This window comes from Astyanax mexicanus, chromosome 4 (assembly GCF_023375975.1).
Source record: "Astyanax mexicanus isolate ESR-SI-001 chromosome 4, AstMex3_surface, whole genome shotgun sequence".
NCBI classification, from domain to species: domain Eukaryota; kingdom Metazoa; phylum Chordata; class Actinopteri; order Characiformes; family Acestrorhamphidae; genus Astyanax; species Astyanax mexicanus.
The window spans coordinates 24010332-24027693 of NC_064411.1; the positions used below are offsets into that span (position 1 = coordinate 24010332).

At 35.4% G+C, this 17362-nt stretch overlaps 3 protein-coding genes across 5 annotated transcripts in view; all 3 read left to right on the plus strand.

The window, feature by feature from the left end:
- The window catches only part of LOC125801365 (zinc finger protein 239-like), a 362996-nt gene that overhangs the window by 318946 nt on the left and 26688 nt on the right, over positions 1-17362 (plus strand). The gene's annotated exons all lie outside the window — the stretch shown is intronic.
- LOC125801402 (uncharacterized) lies at positions 1131-5639 on the plus strand. Its single transcript, XM_049478078.1, has 6 exons — positions 1131-1261; positions 2520-2683; positions 2780-3005; positions 3171-3246; positions 4734-5008; positions 5300-5639. The coding sequence occupies exons 1-6, from the start codon at positions 1232-1234 to the stop codon at positions 5426-5428; spliced, it is 900 nt and encodes a 299-aa protein (XP_049334035.1). The 5' UTR covers positions 1131-1231; the 3' UTR covers positions 5429-5639.
- On the plus strand, positions 9050-14370 carry LOC125801743 (uncharacterized). The gene is made up of 10 exons (XM_049478990.1): positions 9050-9108; positions 9451-9519; positions 9612-9817; positions 9899-10001; positions 10090-10252; positions 11331-11428; positions 12141-12291; positions 12598-12724; positions 13885-14031; positions 14330-14370. Exons 3-10 carry the CDS (start codon positions 9706-9708, stop codon positions 14368-14370), a joined length of 942 nt encoding a protein of 313 aa, XP_049334947.1. The 5' UTR covers positions 9050-9108; positions 9451-9519; positions 9612-9705.

A 17362-nucleotide genomic window follows, 5' to 3' on the forward strand; every position in this document is an offset into this window, starting at 1 on the left:
ATAAGATGATAGAGCTACGTCCAAAACCATTTTGCTAAATGTTGGCATCAAAAAACATTTGAGTAAATAGGGGAATGCCAATAATTTCGGCTAATAGAACAGTGTCCAAAAACTTTTGGCTAAAGAGTGAAATGCAAGTTTGGATGATAGAGCAGTGTAAACCCATCAGAAGTGATTTAAGGTGGCTATATATTCTTAACACATGAAACCCCAAGAAAAATATAAGGTACGTTGTAGAATATCACCCAAACACACTACCACAATGCAACTACACAAATCTCCATCATCAATTGAAAAAGTATCACAAGAAGATGTGTAACATTTTTAGAGCTCAATAGTCAAGTAAAAACCATCTGAAAGCTTGATAAAATATATGACCTCAGGTTGCATCTTGCAGTCAGTAAGTATAAGTCAGCCTGTCCAATTATTTATAAGTGATTTTATTGCTCAGTATTGTTAGCTTGCTTGCTACAATGTGTAATACAATAAAACGTGTTTACGCTATTTTTTTTTTTTTGGAATTTCATAAATATATCGCACATACCACCACTCAACTCCTTCTGAACATTAACTTGTTCCTTGATCCAAGATTTAAGAATAACTACATGTGCAGAAAACATGCAAGAATCAAAATAAAACATGCAGCACATAAGGAATGTAGTATTGTTTTATATTCATATTTTATATTATATGAAAAGTTCAGTGAATACAAGATGTCACATTATATTGGAATGTTTAAAGCATTTAAATTAAATGACATTTACTAAAAATTACAAAAACTTAAAAATGTAACCGGTCTCATTACTGCATCTTGCTCAGAACCATGCAACAAAAGTGCAGTATGGAGTCAAATTGGGGTCTTTAATGCTGACGAGAAAATAAAACTATCGTGAAAAAAAATCTCCACGAATTGCAAAAAAAATCTAATATTGCAAACAAAGAAGAGAACATAAATTATTTTTTTTCACTTGTGATATTATTTTTATAATGAATCTTTTGCAACACCATTTTTTCTTTGCGTTTTGCGCTTTGCGTCCCTCTTTTATTTTTGCAATACGTTCCCTCCTTTGCGTTCCTCGGTTTTGTTTGCAAGTCTTTTTTGACCCCTTTTTGACGTGTGGGGTGTGGCGAGAGGAGAAGGGGCGTGGCCACGGTGAAAAGGCGGGTTATTGAAGGTTCACGTCATCAGCTGGAGCCTCTGCCGCGCAGCCCGCCAACTCGACCGGTCGTCATGACGGACGCTAACCAGGCCGAACAACAGGTATTTACAGTTTATAAATTGAAGCTTATAATTTTTTTTTTACCTAATTACTGAATTATATAATACTGTTGTCTTCGTTGTTATATTAAGCTGTGTTTGTAGCCAGTTAGCTAGGACCAAAAACAGTACGATAACGTCTAGCCTGTAGTCGGCTAGCTAGTGTGCTCCAACGTACAACCAAACGATTCCCTGGGCAGGTCGTGCTGGGGTTGCATCCCCTAAATTCACATTTTTAATTTATAAATCAGATTAACTCTACTTTAATCTAACTCAACCAGCGGTCATGTTAGAGTCTGCAAGCAGCCACCGTCATACACACGGATGGAGCTAATGTAGGATAGCTGGTTAGCTACCTAGCTAACACCCCTCCTCTCCGTCGCTCGCTCTCTCTCTCTCTCTCTCTCTCTCTCTCTCTCTCTCTCTCTCTCTCTCTCAGCGTCTCTCTCTCTCTCTCTCAGCGTCTCCCTCTCTCTGTTAGCGTTTCTCTCTCTCTCTCTCTCTCTCTCTCTCTCTCTCTCTGTTAGCGTCTCTCTCCTTCTCTGTTAGCGTCTGCGTCTCCCTCTCTCTGTAAGTGTCTCTCTCTCTCCGTTAGCGTCTCTCTCTCTCTCTCTCTCTCTCTCAGCGTCTCTCTCTCTCTCTCTCAGCGTCTCCCTCTCTCTGTTAGCGTTTCTCTCTCTCTCTCTCTCTCTCTCTCTCTCTCTGTTAGCGTCTCTCTCCTTCTCTGTTAGCGTCTGCGTCTCCCTCTCTCTGTAAGTGTCTCTCTCTCTCCGTTAGCGTCTCTCTCTCTCTCTCTCTCTCTCTCTCTCTCTCTCTGTTAGCGTCTCTCTCCCTCTCCTTCTCTGTTAGCGTCTCCCTCTCTCTGTAAGTGTCTCTCTCTCTCTGTTAGCGTCTCTCTCTCTCTCTCTCTCTCTCTCTCTGTTAGCGTCTCTCTCATTCATATACACACACACACACACACACACACACACACACACACACACACACACATACATATACATATATATATATATATATATATATATATATATATATATATATATATATATATAATATTTGTGTGTGTATGTAAATGTACCTGCCATAGTTAACCCAAAAAGACAGGCTGAATTTGAGGGGAAATGTTATCAGATGGAACACCTAGTATGCATAACTGACGTGTATAGTTATTTAGGAGTTATTTTGTTATGTAGTTTATTTATTGTTGCCCTATATGATTTCATTGTATACAGTTTACTGGACACTTTTTTACTGTATTTAGCAGAAAGAGTGCCCTGATGTGACTGCAGCAACTCGCACTCTAATAAATTTGCTGACTCAAAGCTTAAGTCAGGGACAGGGAGGTCAGGTACAGCAACAAAGACAGACACTGCCCCCTCCTTCTCTTCCTGCTCCTCAACCATGCATAGCACAGGAAATGGCCAGGTTATGTCCATATCCACCTTTACTGATTTAATTGTATGCTTATACTCACAATCTGTTAACTGGTTGTGTCACTAACATTTTGTTTGTTGTTTGCAGGTCATTTCCTGGTTTTTTTAAGGGAGCACCACAAAAAAGAAAATTTGGAAGACCCATATTACAGCCTAAAACACCCAAAAAAAACTGGAAACCTTTTCTTATTAATGTGTTTCTCCTTAACAAAAACACAGACAGTTCACCATCACCTTCTGAGGAACTGGAATTACTCCAGGCTGGATTGGGCAAGCGCACTATTTCTGTTGCTGCAGACCTGACACATTCTGAAGTTAGTATGTGTTTCTTTCACCATCTTTCATTAAAGCTTAACTCTAAACTGTCCTAGCTGACTTTAGGAAACTTTAATTGAATTTAAATGTCAAGTTTCCAGTTCTCTATATACATGGATTATGAGTTCCCTGTAACTGTCTGTTCTTGTTTTTACTTTCTGTAGTTATGTGGGTTTCTGGAGGCAGAATTTCCAAAAATGAAGGCACTCACTGGAGGATGGCTGCTGTATAAGGCTCCAGGTGCATAGTCATATTTATTCTAGGCTTACCTGTGTAGTCTTGCGTGTCATGTTAACTATTTAAATGTGTACGTGGTGTGCAGTATTTTACATAATTGTTTTACTATTGTTTTATTTAGATGTGATTTTTCTTCAACAAATATACAGTGACTTGCAAAAATATTTATACCCCTTAAACTTTTTCACATTTTGTCTCCTTACAACCACAAACTTAAATGTGTTGATATTTTAACACAAAGTAGCACATTAAGTGGAATGAAACAAAAAAAAAACAAAGTGTGATGTGCAAAAGTTTTCAGGTTTTCTGTGAAACCCCTAAATAAAATCCAGTGCAACACATTGCCTTCAGAAGTCACTTATTTAGTTAGTCCAGCGGTGTGTAATTTTAAGCTCAGTATAAATACAGCTGTTCTCTAAAGGCCTTAGTGGAATGGTTTAGATCAAATAATATTTGTGTTAGAATGGCCCAGTCAAAGTCCTGACCTAAATCCCATTGAGCTTCTGTGGCAATATGTAGGCCCATCTCAAAAAAATTGAATATCTTTGAAAAGTTACTTTCATTCAGTAATTTAATTAAAAATGTGAAACTCATATTATATAGACACACAGTGATCTATTTTAAGCCTTTATTCCATTTATTATTGATGATTTTGGCTTACCGCCAATGAAACCCCAAATATCAGTGTATCAAAAAATGTTATACACTGCCAAAAATACTTTTGGCAGTGTGGGCAGTGTGCCAAGTCCTGCTGGAAAATAAAATCTGCATCTCCATAAAAGTTATCAGAAGAGGGAAGCATGAAGTGCTGTAAGATTTTGTGGGAAAACACTGCACTGACTTTAGACTTGATAAAACACTGTGGATCAACACCAGCAGATGATGGACATGTCTCTCCAAACCATCACTGATCATCAGTAAATTTTACATTTCATTAAATCAGAGTCTGGAGGAAGAGTGGAGAGACACAAACTGCTTAAGGTCTAGTGTGAATGTTCTACAATTAGTGATGGTTTGGAGAGACATGTCATCTGCTGGTGTTGATCCACTGTGTTTTATCAAGTCTAAAGTCAGTGCAGTGTTTTACCACAAAATCTTACAGCACTTCATGCTTCCCTCTGCCGAAAACAACTTTTATGCAGATGCAGATTTCATTTTCCAGCAGGACTTAGCATACTGCCAAAAGTATCAATAGGTCTTATATAATATACAAATGTTCTGATACACTGATTTTTGGGTTTTCATTGGCTGTAAGCCAAAATCATCAACAATGAAAGAAATAAAACGCTTAAACACTGTGTGTTATACATCTATATAATATGAGTTTCACATTTTTAATTGATTTACTGAATCAAAGTAACTTTTCAAAGATGATATTCTAATATTTTGAGATGACCCTGTATGAATACTTTTGCAAGCCACTGTATGTATTTCCAGTGTGGTAATTGTTGTTCGTTCAATGGATCTTTACATTAATATTGTATTGGTAGGAGGCAATGGAAGACGAAAGCTTGGTGTTGTGCCACCTGACTCGGAGGGCTACACAGCAAGCCTTATCAGGATGGTGACGTCCTCTGGAAAAACGGCACTTTACATAGTTCCTCTACAAGATGAACTCTCTCTTGATCCGCTGCCGTTCTGTGCAGAGGAATTTGAAAAGATGCCAAAGGCTGAGTGTCGTCAATGTAAATCCACCATGCCACTACAGGTGCTGTATTTGCATGTTAAGTCCTGTGGTGGTGCAGTCTCCACAGATGATGAAGAGGTATGTAATTTATTTGGTAATTCTTTTATTTTATTTTGTTTTCTTTGCAACAAATGCATTCTGTATACTTGTGTTCTCTCAACTTTCAGTCTTTTTCATTTATTGCCTAGATACTCTTTGTATTCATACAATTTCAGGTTGAGGTCTATTACCCTCTTCATTAATGGTTTCTGAATATTTTGGCCAGTGAGAGAATGCCAATGTTTTTTTGTTCCTCTCTGTTATGTGTTTAAATGACCTCTGTATTGTAAATATTGTAGTTTAGTTTGTTTTGTTTTGTTTTTCTTTAAGATGAATTCTGTGATCTATGATGACGAGGATGCTACAATTGTTAGTGAAGGAAACATTGGTTCATCATCCTCCAAAATAAGAGAGGTAATACACTTTTACTTTGTTGGGTCTGCTAATAAGGTTCATTAATGAGTGTTGTATTTTACTTTTCATTGCATTGTTTTGTGGCATGTTTTTAAGCACTGTTGTGCTGTTATTACCGGCTTAAACTTAATGCCCAATCCTCATGGTCACTAATGTTCTTGGGTTTGCTGTTATACCCGCACCTTCAAACCCTTTCAAAAACCTTCTATTGGGTTTGTCCTGCAACTGGCATCCACTCTAGGTGTGTGTGTGTGTGTGTTTGCTTGCTCTGGTTAAAAGATAGAGGAAGTTAACAGACTGCACTAGTTAATCATAGTGTAACTAGTTGAGAGCTTGAGCCATGGATTCCCGTGTTGGTAACTGATTTATCATCTCTAGGAAATTGTATGCGGTGATAGATTGTTGTTCTCTGCCTGTATAGTTATTTAGGAGTTATGTACTTTATTTATTGTTGCACTAAATTTTCTAATTGTATACAGTTTACTGTACCCTTTACTGTATTAAGCAGAAAGAGTGTCCTGCTTTCACTGCAGCAACTCGCACTCTTATAAATTTGCAAGACTTTTCCTCACAGAAGACAGTGTTTCTCCTGATTAACCATCTGATTTAATCCATCTTCCCCCCCACATGCTTCATGTTTCCAGTCCCAGAGGACACAAAGCACCCCCAGGGCATCACTAAGCTTTTATACTATATTGTGGACTTTTGAGCTATTTTCTGAATGTGCTTCATTCTTTTTCAGACATGCCACACAAGTTTTGGGTTCCTGTTTTGTGTAACTTCTCAGGCCAATGGATCTGTGGTAGTTTTGGTTTCAGATGTTCTAGACGATTGTGGAGTGGCTGTCCCTGTCAGCTCAAAAAAAGTTGGTGGGATTTAAAAACATGGGTACAGCACAAAAACTCCGTTGTCCATGAGACATAGGGCTAGAAGCTGCCCAAAGCTGGTGTCTGGCTATACGCAGGCCTTATCAGCAAAAGGGTGCTCTAAAGATGCTTGTGTTTAAGAGGTTCACTGTAAAAGGGGCATTTTGTGTCGAATTTGGAGAGACCACGTTTATTGTTTTAAGTTATTTTTAAATCAAGTTATTTTATTTGGTTTATACCGTTATCATTTAAGTTAAGTATAAAATCAACCAAATCTAGAGTGCCATGATTGCAGTGTTGTGCTGTTGTTGTGCTTTGCTCTTTACAGGATGACGCACAATGTCCCATATGGGTGATTCTCACGAAAAACAGATTTAAAAGGGTTCACACTTGAAAAATTTCAAAAGGCATTTAAATATAAAATTTCTTTTTGTTATGCAAGACTAGGGTCTGAACTTTTTAGAAATACTTTTTTTTTTTAATTTTATAATTTTTTTCTGTATATTTTGCACCATTTTAGTCAGTCAGAGCACACACATTCTCAGTACCGCAACATGATAACACAGAACAGATATGGTTTAAAAGTTACACATTTGTTACTTTTTAAATAGATATTATTAACAGTTGTGCTCATATGTGTATATAACCCAGAAAATATTATATTTATAAGTTTCCCATTTTTTTTTATTTTATGATTTGTCTCATTACCGCAACAGATTTCATGATTCATGTCCTGTCTTTTCAGGATATTTAACTGAAAAATTACATGTATAATTTCTTATTTAGTACAGATGACCTATGAAGAAATACAATTTATCCAAATACCATTATAAACTAGAATTTGTTTTATAACAGTAAAATAATTAGTAAATAAATATGTGTTGCGGTAAAGAGAATGGTGTTTCGGTAAAGAGAGTCAATGTTTCGGTAAAGAGTCATTACAAGGATTCCTACTTAATTAACAATAACACTTTACACAACAAACACAGAGTGTGAATGCTGTGAATAAATAACAAATTCTAATGATGTACTTCTTGAGTTTTGTATGGAGTAGTAATATTGAACAAAATGTGGTATTTGCTGTTGAAAATTATTCTCAGTAAGACTCAAGCTGTGAAAATATCCTATTTTGAACTGTGTATTTTAATAAAACAAATTTCAACATACCTCATTAGACATAAATTCCTTAAAACTTTAAACATCACTGTATAACTAAATTGAAATGGAATGTTTAAATACAAAATAAGTAATTCAACATCTCATAAAACAACTTTTTTATTAAGTATTAATTTCATGACAGATATAAACATCAATGTACAACTAAATTGAAATTAAATATTTAAGTATGAAACAAGCAATTCAACATCTCATTAAACATCTTTGTATTAAGCATTAATCTCATGAAAAATGTAAACATCAATGTGCAACTAAATTAAAATTAAAGATAAAATTAAAGAAAGTTGTTTAATGAAATGTATATATGTGTGTATATATATAAATTTCATATATATAATATATACATTTCATGAAACAACTTTTATTGTTATAAACTGTTAATAAAGGTTGTTTCATAAAATGTGTGTGTATATATATATATATATATATACATATAAACAGTTTATAACAATAAAAGTTTATAAAAATAAATTTCATGAAACAACCTTTATTAACAGTTTATAACAATAAAAGTTGTTTCATGAAATGTATATATTATATATATGAAAATTATATATTATATATATATATATATATATATATATATATATTATTATTATTATTTTTATATATTATTTTTATATCTTATGCGGAAGTTATATGGGTGTCACTGCCCTGCTACATAAATCTGTTTTTTATCTGAAATTGCATCATGTATTGTTTTATATATTGTTTATTATAAGTAAATAAAGGCTTTTTTATGAAACAATATATATATATATATATATATATATATATATATAAGTTCATGTCACTTAAAACATTAATTTCTCTTTACCGCAACAGTGAATCTCTCTACCGCAACAGGCCTTAAATTGTTGCGGTGTATGAGAAGGCTGTTGCGGAGTATGAGGGACCTTAACCTTCTTTGATCTCTGTGGGGCCACCATGATGCCTGGCTAAACTTTTGCTAGCTTTTTGTATTTAGACTTTAAAAACCTTAAAAATTCCCAAAACACAATAACATTTTCATTTTTTTAAACATTAAAAACTAGCTGTTTCGGTAATGAGAAACAAAAAGTTGTGTATGCTCGCTGACAACCAAGTTTTTAACATTTATCTGGAGAGGTATAAAATTAGGTGCTTACCTGGTAGCCATCTTGGGTGTCATACTAAAAGGTGTCCCCCCTCTCAAAATGGCTGTTTTTTTTTCTGTTCCTTGTGGTCTTAAATGGTGCTTGAAAATTGTTGCGGAGGCTGAGAACATTGGTTCTGACCAAAGTTATTGTTCTAAATATTTTCTTTTCTTTTACCAATGAATTCCAAGTAATACATTTTTATTGACTGTAACAATTTACTTTATGAGATACATTTAAGTTTTTTATTATTTATTTATTTTAAATATTAAAATTGTGTAATTGAAGAGCCGAGATTCAGCAATGGACGCGTTGCGGTACTGAGAATTTCACACTAAATTATAAAAAATACATAATTTAAAATATCACAATGTCTACTTTTAATCACTTCCAATATAGCCTTTGATGAGATGTTTATAAACCAGTGTTTCCCAAATTGATAGCATTTACCTGTTCATCACACTCCTTAATGCCACCTCATTAGTCTGATTTCGTGAGAATCACCCATATGTTCAAAGACATTTCCACAGGACCAGCTACTTGTACATGCCAGTTTATGCGGCGACAGGTAACCTATTCATCTTGATGGTGTAATTTGTTAATGTATAATTCCTCATAAATTCACAGTAGTAGTAGTTTGTATTATAATATAAAATGCATACCAGCCTTCACTGAAAAACTGCTCTCAATATTTGTTAATGTTTACTTTACTACATAATTTGAGCGCGTAAACTGTCCCTTACACTGTCAATGTTTTGATAAATCGACCAATAGAATTTCTTCAAAAGTACCTGAAATAACATTTGCTGGTTTTTTTTTTGTTGTTTTTTTTTTGAGATGCAGGTTTTTCATTGACACCAATATGGTCTGTAACCTTTAAAATCTTAAACACTATGATTTCTGTATGCAGCCTGGATTTCCTTACAGATGACACCACATACTGCACAGCTGACAACGAAGCTGAGAATCCAATAACATGGTACAATTTCAATTTACACTAAATACAGGCACTTCCAGAGTATCAGTACAAATGATTTTTTTTTTATTCATTTTTTTTTATGCTTCACACAGTGAAGATGACGTCTTGCGTTTGCTTGCAAGCAAGGTTGATGGAAGCAAGGAGTTCAGCATTTGTGTTTCTCGCACTGACTTCTTCCAACGAGCCATGGTACAATGGCAGCGCCAGAAGAAAGGATCCCCTGCTAACCGTTTAAAAGTTAGTTTTATAGGAGAAGCAGGTGTTGACACTGGTGCCATTAGGAAGGAATTTCTTACCAGTAAGTTACCAGTGTCTTACTTGGCAGTTTCCTTTCACTGTGGTTCAAAACAGCACCAATTTGTTTGGTATTTTGTTGTAGATCTGGTCACTGGCATAGAGGAACAACTTTTTGAACATAGAGGGGGAAGAAATGGAAAGAGTCCTGTGTACTCCATGAATGATATGGATAAAGGATTCTTTAGGTCAGCATAATTTCTGTTTTAATTGTATTTTTTGTTTGTCTAATGTCATACTTGCAAAATGTAATGTTTTCTTTTTATTTTATTTCAGGGTTGCAGGGGAGGTGTTTTCAGTCAGCTTGGCTCAGGGTGGACCTTCCCCATGCTTCTTGAGGAAGTGGTGCTATGATGTCATTTCAACAGGGGAGTTGGATGAATCAAAACTTTCAAAAGATGATGTGGACGATCCTGAACTTTACAATTTGATTAAACAGGCAAGTAATGCTTTATATACATGGTCATCTCAAAAAATTAGAATATCTTTTGAAAAGTTACTTCATTTCAGTAATTCAGTTCAAAATGTGAAACTTATATTATATAGATGTATTACACACAGAGTGATCTATTTTTATTGTTTAAGTGTGTATTTCTTTTATTGTTGATTATTCTGGCTTACAGCCAATGAAAAACCCAAAAATCAGTGTATCAGAAAATTAGAATATTGTATAAGACCAATTGATACTTTTGGCAGTGTCCTGCTGGAAAATTAAATCTGCATCTCCATAAAAGCTGTCAGCAGAGGGAAGCATGAAGTGCTGTAAGATTTTGTGGGAAAACAAAACTGCACTGACTTTAGACTTGATAATAAAACGCAGTGGATCAACACCAGCAGATGACAGACATGTCTCTCCAAACCATCACTGATTGGTGGAAACGTCACACTAGACCTTAAGCAGTTTAGACTGTGTGTCTCTCCACTCTTCCTCCAGACTCTGATCCCTTTATTTATAAATGAAATGTAAAATTCACTGATCAGTGATTGTTTGGAGAGACATGTCATCTGCTGGTGTTGATCCACTGTGTTTTATTAAGTCTAAAGTCAGTGCAGTTTTGTTTTTCCACAAAATCTTACAGCACTTCATATCTTACAGCTTCCCTCTGCTGAAAACTTTTATGGAAATGCAGATTTCATTTTCCAGCAGGACTTGGCACACTGCCCACTCTGCCAAAAGTATCAATTGATCTTAAATAATATTCTAATTTTCTGATACACTGATTTTTGGGTTTCATTGGCTGTAAGCCATAATCATCAAAAATAAAAGAAATAAACACTTAAAATAGATCACTCTGTGTGTAATACATCTATATAATATAAGTTTCACATTTTGAACTGAATTACTGAAATAAAGTAACTTTTCAAAGATATTCTAATTTTTTGAGATGACTGTGTGTGTGCGTGCATACGTACACACACACACACACACACACACACACATATTTACACAAATGTAGGATTTTTTTTTTTATATGCCTATGTTAACTAACTGTCGTGCATAAATTCTTTAATGTAAGGTTGAAGAAGCAAGTGACCTATCTCCTTGGAGCAATACTATAATTGACTGCGGTTTTACTGGGGCTATCACCAAGGAGAACAGAGATGCCATCACAAGGTATAAAACATCTCAACAGGGAAAGCCATGTAAAATAACAATTTTAGATGCCATGAATAAACTTCTGGTTATACCAGCAAAACAATCCATTCAACACATAATACACACTTTAACCATCATTATTTGTAAGTTGCTTTGGATAAAAACGCTTGTCAAATGTAATGTTATCATGTTGTATAACAGCTTAAATGAATCCAAGTACAACTAAAAGTTAGTTTCTGTTATGGCAGGATTTACATTTTTCAACTTCACTGAGAGACTGTGGTTGTGTGTTGGTGTTGTGCTGATATAAGTGGATCAGACACAGCAGTGTTGCTGATCTAAAAATATTTTTTAAACCAGATATATCCACCCAACAGCATCTTGTAATCACTGATAAAGGACTACAAACACATATTTTACAGCAACAGATTTGGAGCTTCTGTCCCTGACTTTACATCTATAAGGTGGAATGAACAGTGTTTTAAAACCCCAGCAGCACTGCTGCATCTGATCAACTTGTACCAGCACAACACCCATGAACACCTCATACACCACCATCATGTCAGTTTTCTGTGCTGATAATAATGGCCGACCACCCAAATAATACCTGCTCTCTGGTGGTTCTGGCTGTTGAAGAACAGAGTGAAAGGAGGATAACAAAGTATGCAACAAGGTGATGCTAATTTTCTGCAATGACTGTGTATGGTGCATGTTTGTTTTTGCCTCAAAGATCCATAGTGCTGCATGCAACTTTGCGTTTGATGCCAATGCTGAAGCAAGTCCGCAAAGGTCTGCAGACTTACAATTTTGTGGAGGTCCTGGAGGCACATGCCGAACTCTGCCAGCGTTTCTTTGTCCCTGGTTTCACTGATGATGAAAAGGTTTAGTATAAAACTAATCACTAATCAAATTTAGTTTCCAAATGTAGCTTATCAATTATCAAATTTTAAAAATTATTTATTTTACAACAATTGCCTTGTTTATTTGAATCATAATATAAAAATTTATAATCCTAGTACAGAAATGTTTTCCTTTTTAATGAAATATATTTTCAATAATGTGCTGTCAAAGTTTGTTCATATGTAGCCTTTTACAATAATAAGGGGAAAAATGCCTGATGGTGTATTGTGTATCAGTTAACACAGTGGGGCCTACCTGACCTAAACATATTTGCATATGCCTTTCAGACTGATGCAGATTTCATCATCCAGAATATACTCCCGGAAATGTCTGAGAAGGGGACAATCAGAGAAGCCAGAGAGAGTGCCCTCATCAATTTCTTTCAAGATTTTCTTCAAGAAATTGAAACTGCAGGTAGGCCTGGACAATAATTCGATATCGGTATTTATCGCGATAAGAAATGTTTCAATAACGGTGATATCAGTTTTGTGGTATATCGATATGTATTAGAATCACGGACAGGCGTTTTTTACTGGCGTCAGCTCGCCCCAGAGCTCAACACATTCAGCCCCCGTAGCTGGGCTACGTCAGTGCGTGATGATGTAACCACACAGGCACGTAGCCAAATAGGCTAGGTTAGGCAAGGCTAGGTTAAATTGTGCCGGAGAGTGCAGCCGACCAGCAGCGGTAATGTTAATACATCTAATCTGTTCCACCACTTCAAGCAACTCCACTACATACAATATTTTTCTTATAACGTTTCTGACTGAAGCACTTTTATAGCTTATATTGTAACTAAGTTATTCATAGTTGATAAAGCCTGTAGGTTTGTTTATTTGACGGGAAAACCTTGTTGCTTTTATGTTTATAAAGGCTTCTTGTATTCTATATCCTAGTTGAAACAATTTTGTTTTAATCTGTTAAATTTGTTCACAAAGAATAAGAAGCTCGGCCTCTGTTGTAATTTAGTTATTTTTATTGGTAATAGTTATATAGGCTTATGTTTGACAGGGATGTCATGTTATTATTTTGCTATATGCAAATAATATTGAGCATTGATTTATTTTGACTACTTTTATTTCTAAATTATTAAAGTTTTTGTGAAAGGAGGTTTCAAAGGCTTAAATTAAATTTTCAGACAGTAGTAGGTACAGATTTCCATTAGATAGATAGATAGACAGATAGATGTGCATATAATGAGGGTATCTGATGCCAGCCATACAAAAAATGCAAATACACAGTTACATAATAATTTAAATTCGTAGTGCTGCAGGGATTGCAGGGCTTCTTAGCAGTTTTCTGAGGCCTTCAAAGTATTTATATCGATATCGAAATTATATCGTATCGACCGAAATTTAAGGAATATATCGTGATATAAATTTTGGCCATATCGTCCAGCACTAACTGCAGGTCAGTACATAAACTGCATTTTCATGTGAAGCACAACTATTTAAATATTTGTTTTGTTCAGTAGAAATGTGATAAATATATTTGAACCACTGTTTAGTAAAATGCAAATAGTTTAAAAAAAAAAACAAGACCCAAAATATTAAATAAGATCACTTGTGTTGTAGGTGATGTCCATGAAGAGCAGCCTGAAGCAGACCTTTCCCCTGTAACTGTGCCCTTTGTTATGCAGTGGCTTACTGGTCAGGCACACAAGCCACTTCTTGCCTCTGAACTACACAATTTCAAAATAACACTTAAATTTGACCATGAATGTACACAGCGAATGCCAGAACACAAAATATGCTTCCCTGTTGTAAGTGCATGTGCTAAAACTATTACATTTCCTACTGTACATATGACCAGCTATGACACATTTAAAACAATCATGGTACAGGCTATTCAGGCTGACCATGGATTCCACAGAGTTTAAAGGGAAATAAATGCCTTTCTTGGATTAAATCACAAATAACCACTGGTTTCCAGCTCTTCAGGACCAGAATTGCACAAATGTTGTTATAAAATCACCTCAGTGTTAACTGGTTGAAAAACAATTGTCTTTTGTACCTGCAGTTCTCAACTCTGGACCTGCCCATTTCCCTTTTTCCATTTAGAGTGAGTGTATTGAATCAGTTTCGCTTTTATAAGTAATTATTAATTTACATGCCAACATAGCTTTTTAAATCAGTTTGTATGTTTACAAAAAAACATTTTAATAGACAAAACTGTCTTGCTTTTATGAGGAATGATTCATTTACATGTCAACATACCTTTTTAATCAGTTTGTATGTTTACAAAAAGCATTTTAAGACAAAACTGTTTAAACTTGTTGTGGTTATCTGAATATTTACATGAAATAAAAAAATAGCAAGTTTTAAAACCTGTATGCTTTATTGAAAAATTTAATTCATGCAACATTCATGTTAACTGCACATTTGCACAAATCTGAAACTTATACCTCCTGCTGAAAATAAGACATGCTTTAAATTTGCATTTATTTTTTTGTTTGCATTCATTTATTTATTATAACAACGTTCAAATTATTACAAATTTAACGATGCATAACATAATATAGTACCGCCAAGTAAATATCCCGTCCATGCTGCTGTGAAGGTGCTGTCGGTGGTATGGCTCTTTCAAGGTCTGCCTTCTGTTCCTCAGTAAGTGGGCATTCAACAGGTGGAACAACAATCCCCCCGGACAACTCTTCAGGGAGTGTAGTAGTAGTGTTGTCAAGATCAAGGCCTTGCATATACTGCATATTTTCTGGGGGAGGTACAGGACTACTAAGGAATCCCAGTTCCCACATCTGGTTTGGGGATGAATTCCCTTCTGTGCGGATGGGATGATTATTCCAACCATTTGTAAAGGCATCAAGGCTGGCCTGAAGTCTTGGCAAGAACACATACTGAGCACAGAACAAGTGCAAGCTGTTGGATGGATCCAGTAAACCTTCCTCTTCAAGGGTATGCAGAACATCATAAAAGATATTTGTGACTGACATCCAGATATCACGCCACAGCCGTTCTATTCTGGGGGGGGGGAAACGTGCAAACAATTCAAGCATCACTGCAAACTTCGAATGTTAAAATATTTTACAAAAACAAGAAGAGACCCAGTTCTCAAAAAGCTTCAATGAAAATTCTTAATTAAATAGATACTATACTATCTACACTGCTCAAGGTGAGGGAGGAACTGGAAAACTGCATCCAAAAGTAATTTTGGAATCTAAAATTAATAATGAAATCATAAGCTTACCTGGAACCTGTTGAATTGTAATTGAGCAAAAAAGTAATTATTTAAACAATCAGCTTATACAGGGAACTAAAGAAGTCATTTCTACTGAAATAATGTTGCTTACCTTTGGTTATGCACACTTTTGCCAGACATGTAACTTCCCCTACCACAGCCACGGACAGAGAACATGCACCTTGCAATGTCTACATTCTCTACGCCTTGGTCCCCTCTGACCCTAGATATAATAAAAAAATATATATAAAAAAAAGTTTTACTTTTTTTTAGGACATTAAATTATGATTAATTTAATTTCTGAATTAAATGCATCTTGCCTTAGTGGAACACCATGTCTCTCCACAGATTGCAGAAAGAAACCAAGTGCAGTGCATGCCTTGTTGTTTGTTGCAGCACCTAGGTACATGACCTAATACACATTTACAGAACTTGTTAGTAGGCCTGCTACTGTTATTGCCTAATAGTATGATAAATTATTTTAATCATATCCACTTATTTCACCCTAATTCTTATATTAATATATTTACATCAACAAACAAATGTGTACTGCATACAATTGTGTTGATGGAAAAGTGTAGAACATTTGGACATTGCAGACATGGCAAATTTAAGACAATGATAAAGGATTGTGACCGGCCTAAATATTCCTTATTGCAGTTATACTTGCAGCATTTCACAACTAATAAAAAAAAAGAAATTACCTTTCTTGAGTAGCCATCAATGCCACCGAAGATCACCATGCCATATCTGATGAAAGAGAACAATTTTCACAGAAAAAAAAAAAAACATTTTACTCCTGGTGGGGTTTGGGGGGTTTGGGGGGGGGTTGTCCTAGCTAAGAAGCTAACAATTCTTCATACCTGATAAGCTTGTGATTTGTGTCAATGTGGACAAGATGGAGGGGGCCACGGACTGAGTATGTCCTCCTTACGACACACCTCAGCTGTGTCATTCTCAAAAGCACTCCAGCAGAGTCCACACGATGCATGGAATCCCACACCCTTCTCCATTGCACATGATGACCCAATGCTTGCAGCCTTCCCTTCATCATTCTGTGTCCGATGTTTGGACTTTCAGCCTTCACTGATCTAACAAGGTTGTCCAACTGATCATCTGATAACATGCTATACGTGAGTCTAGGAGAAATCCCATATTCTTGGAGTTTCCTTTTGATGGTCTTTGTTGAGACACAGAAGAGATGGGCAATGCAAGGTATTGGTAAATGCATTTTCACTAATCTTTCAAGATGTTCTCTGGAGATGATAAAGCGAGGGCGTCCTCGTTCTCCATATTCCATGCCTACAGAAATGGATGGTGTACCATTATGTGGCACATGCATCTCAACAACAGATTTCAAGGTTGTCAGTGCACAAAGCACTTCAGGTATTGAAATCTGGGCAGATACAGAGGTAAGAAAGAGAAGTTCGTGGTTGCACACAAACAGTAAGTAGTCCAGATCTAAGGGCTGACGATCTAAAAAATTTTGCAATTTATGAAGCAGCCTTTGCATAATCATCCTTTCCAGTAGAGCAGGATCAGAAACAGCCACAGAGACCTAAAAAAGAGAAAGGCTATTAATTGCCTATATATATATAATATACTAATTATATATATATATATATATATATATATATATATATATATATATATATATATATATATATATATAGACAGAGAGAGAGAGAGAGAGAGAGAGAGGGAGAAAATACAGAATACTGTATATATAGTGAGAATACAGTAATGACAGATTTACTTGTACGTAATTATAAAATAAAGATCTTCAATTTTAATGTGTGTTCTTATGTAGTTACCCTATACAGATTATTAACAAAGGGTGGGGGGGTAAGAAGAGAG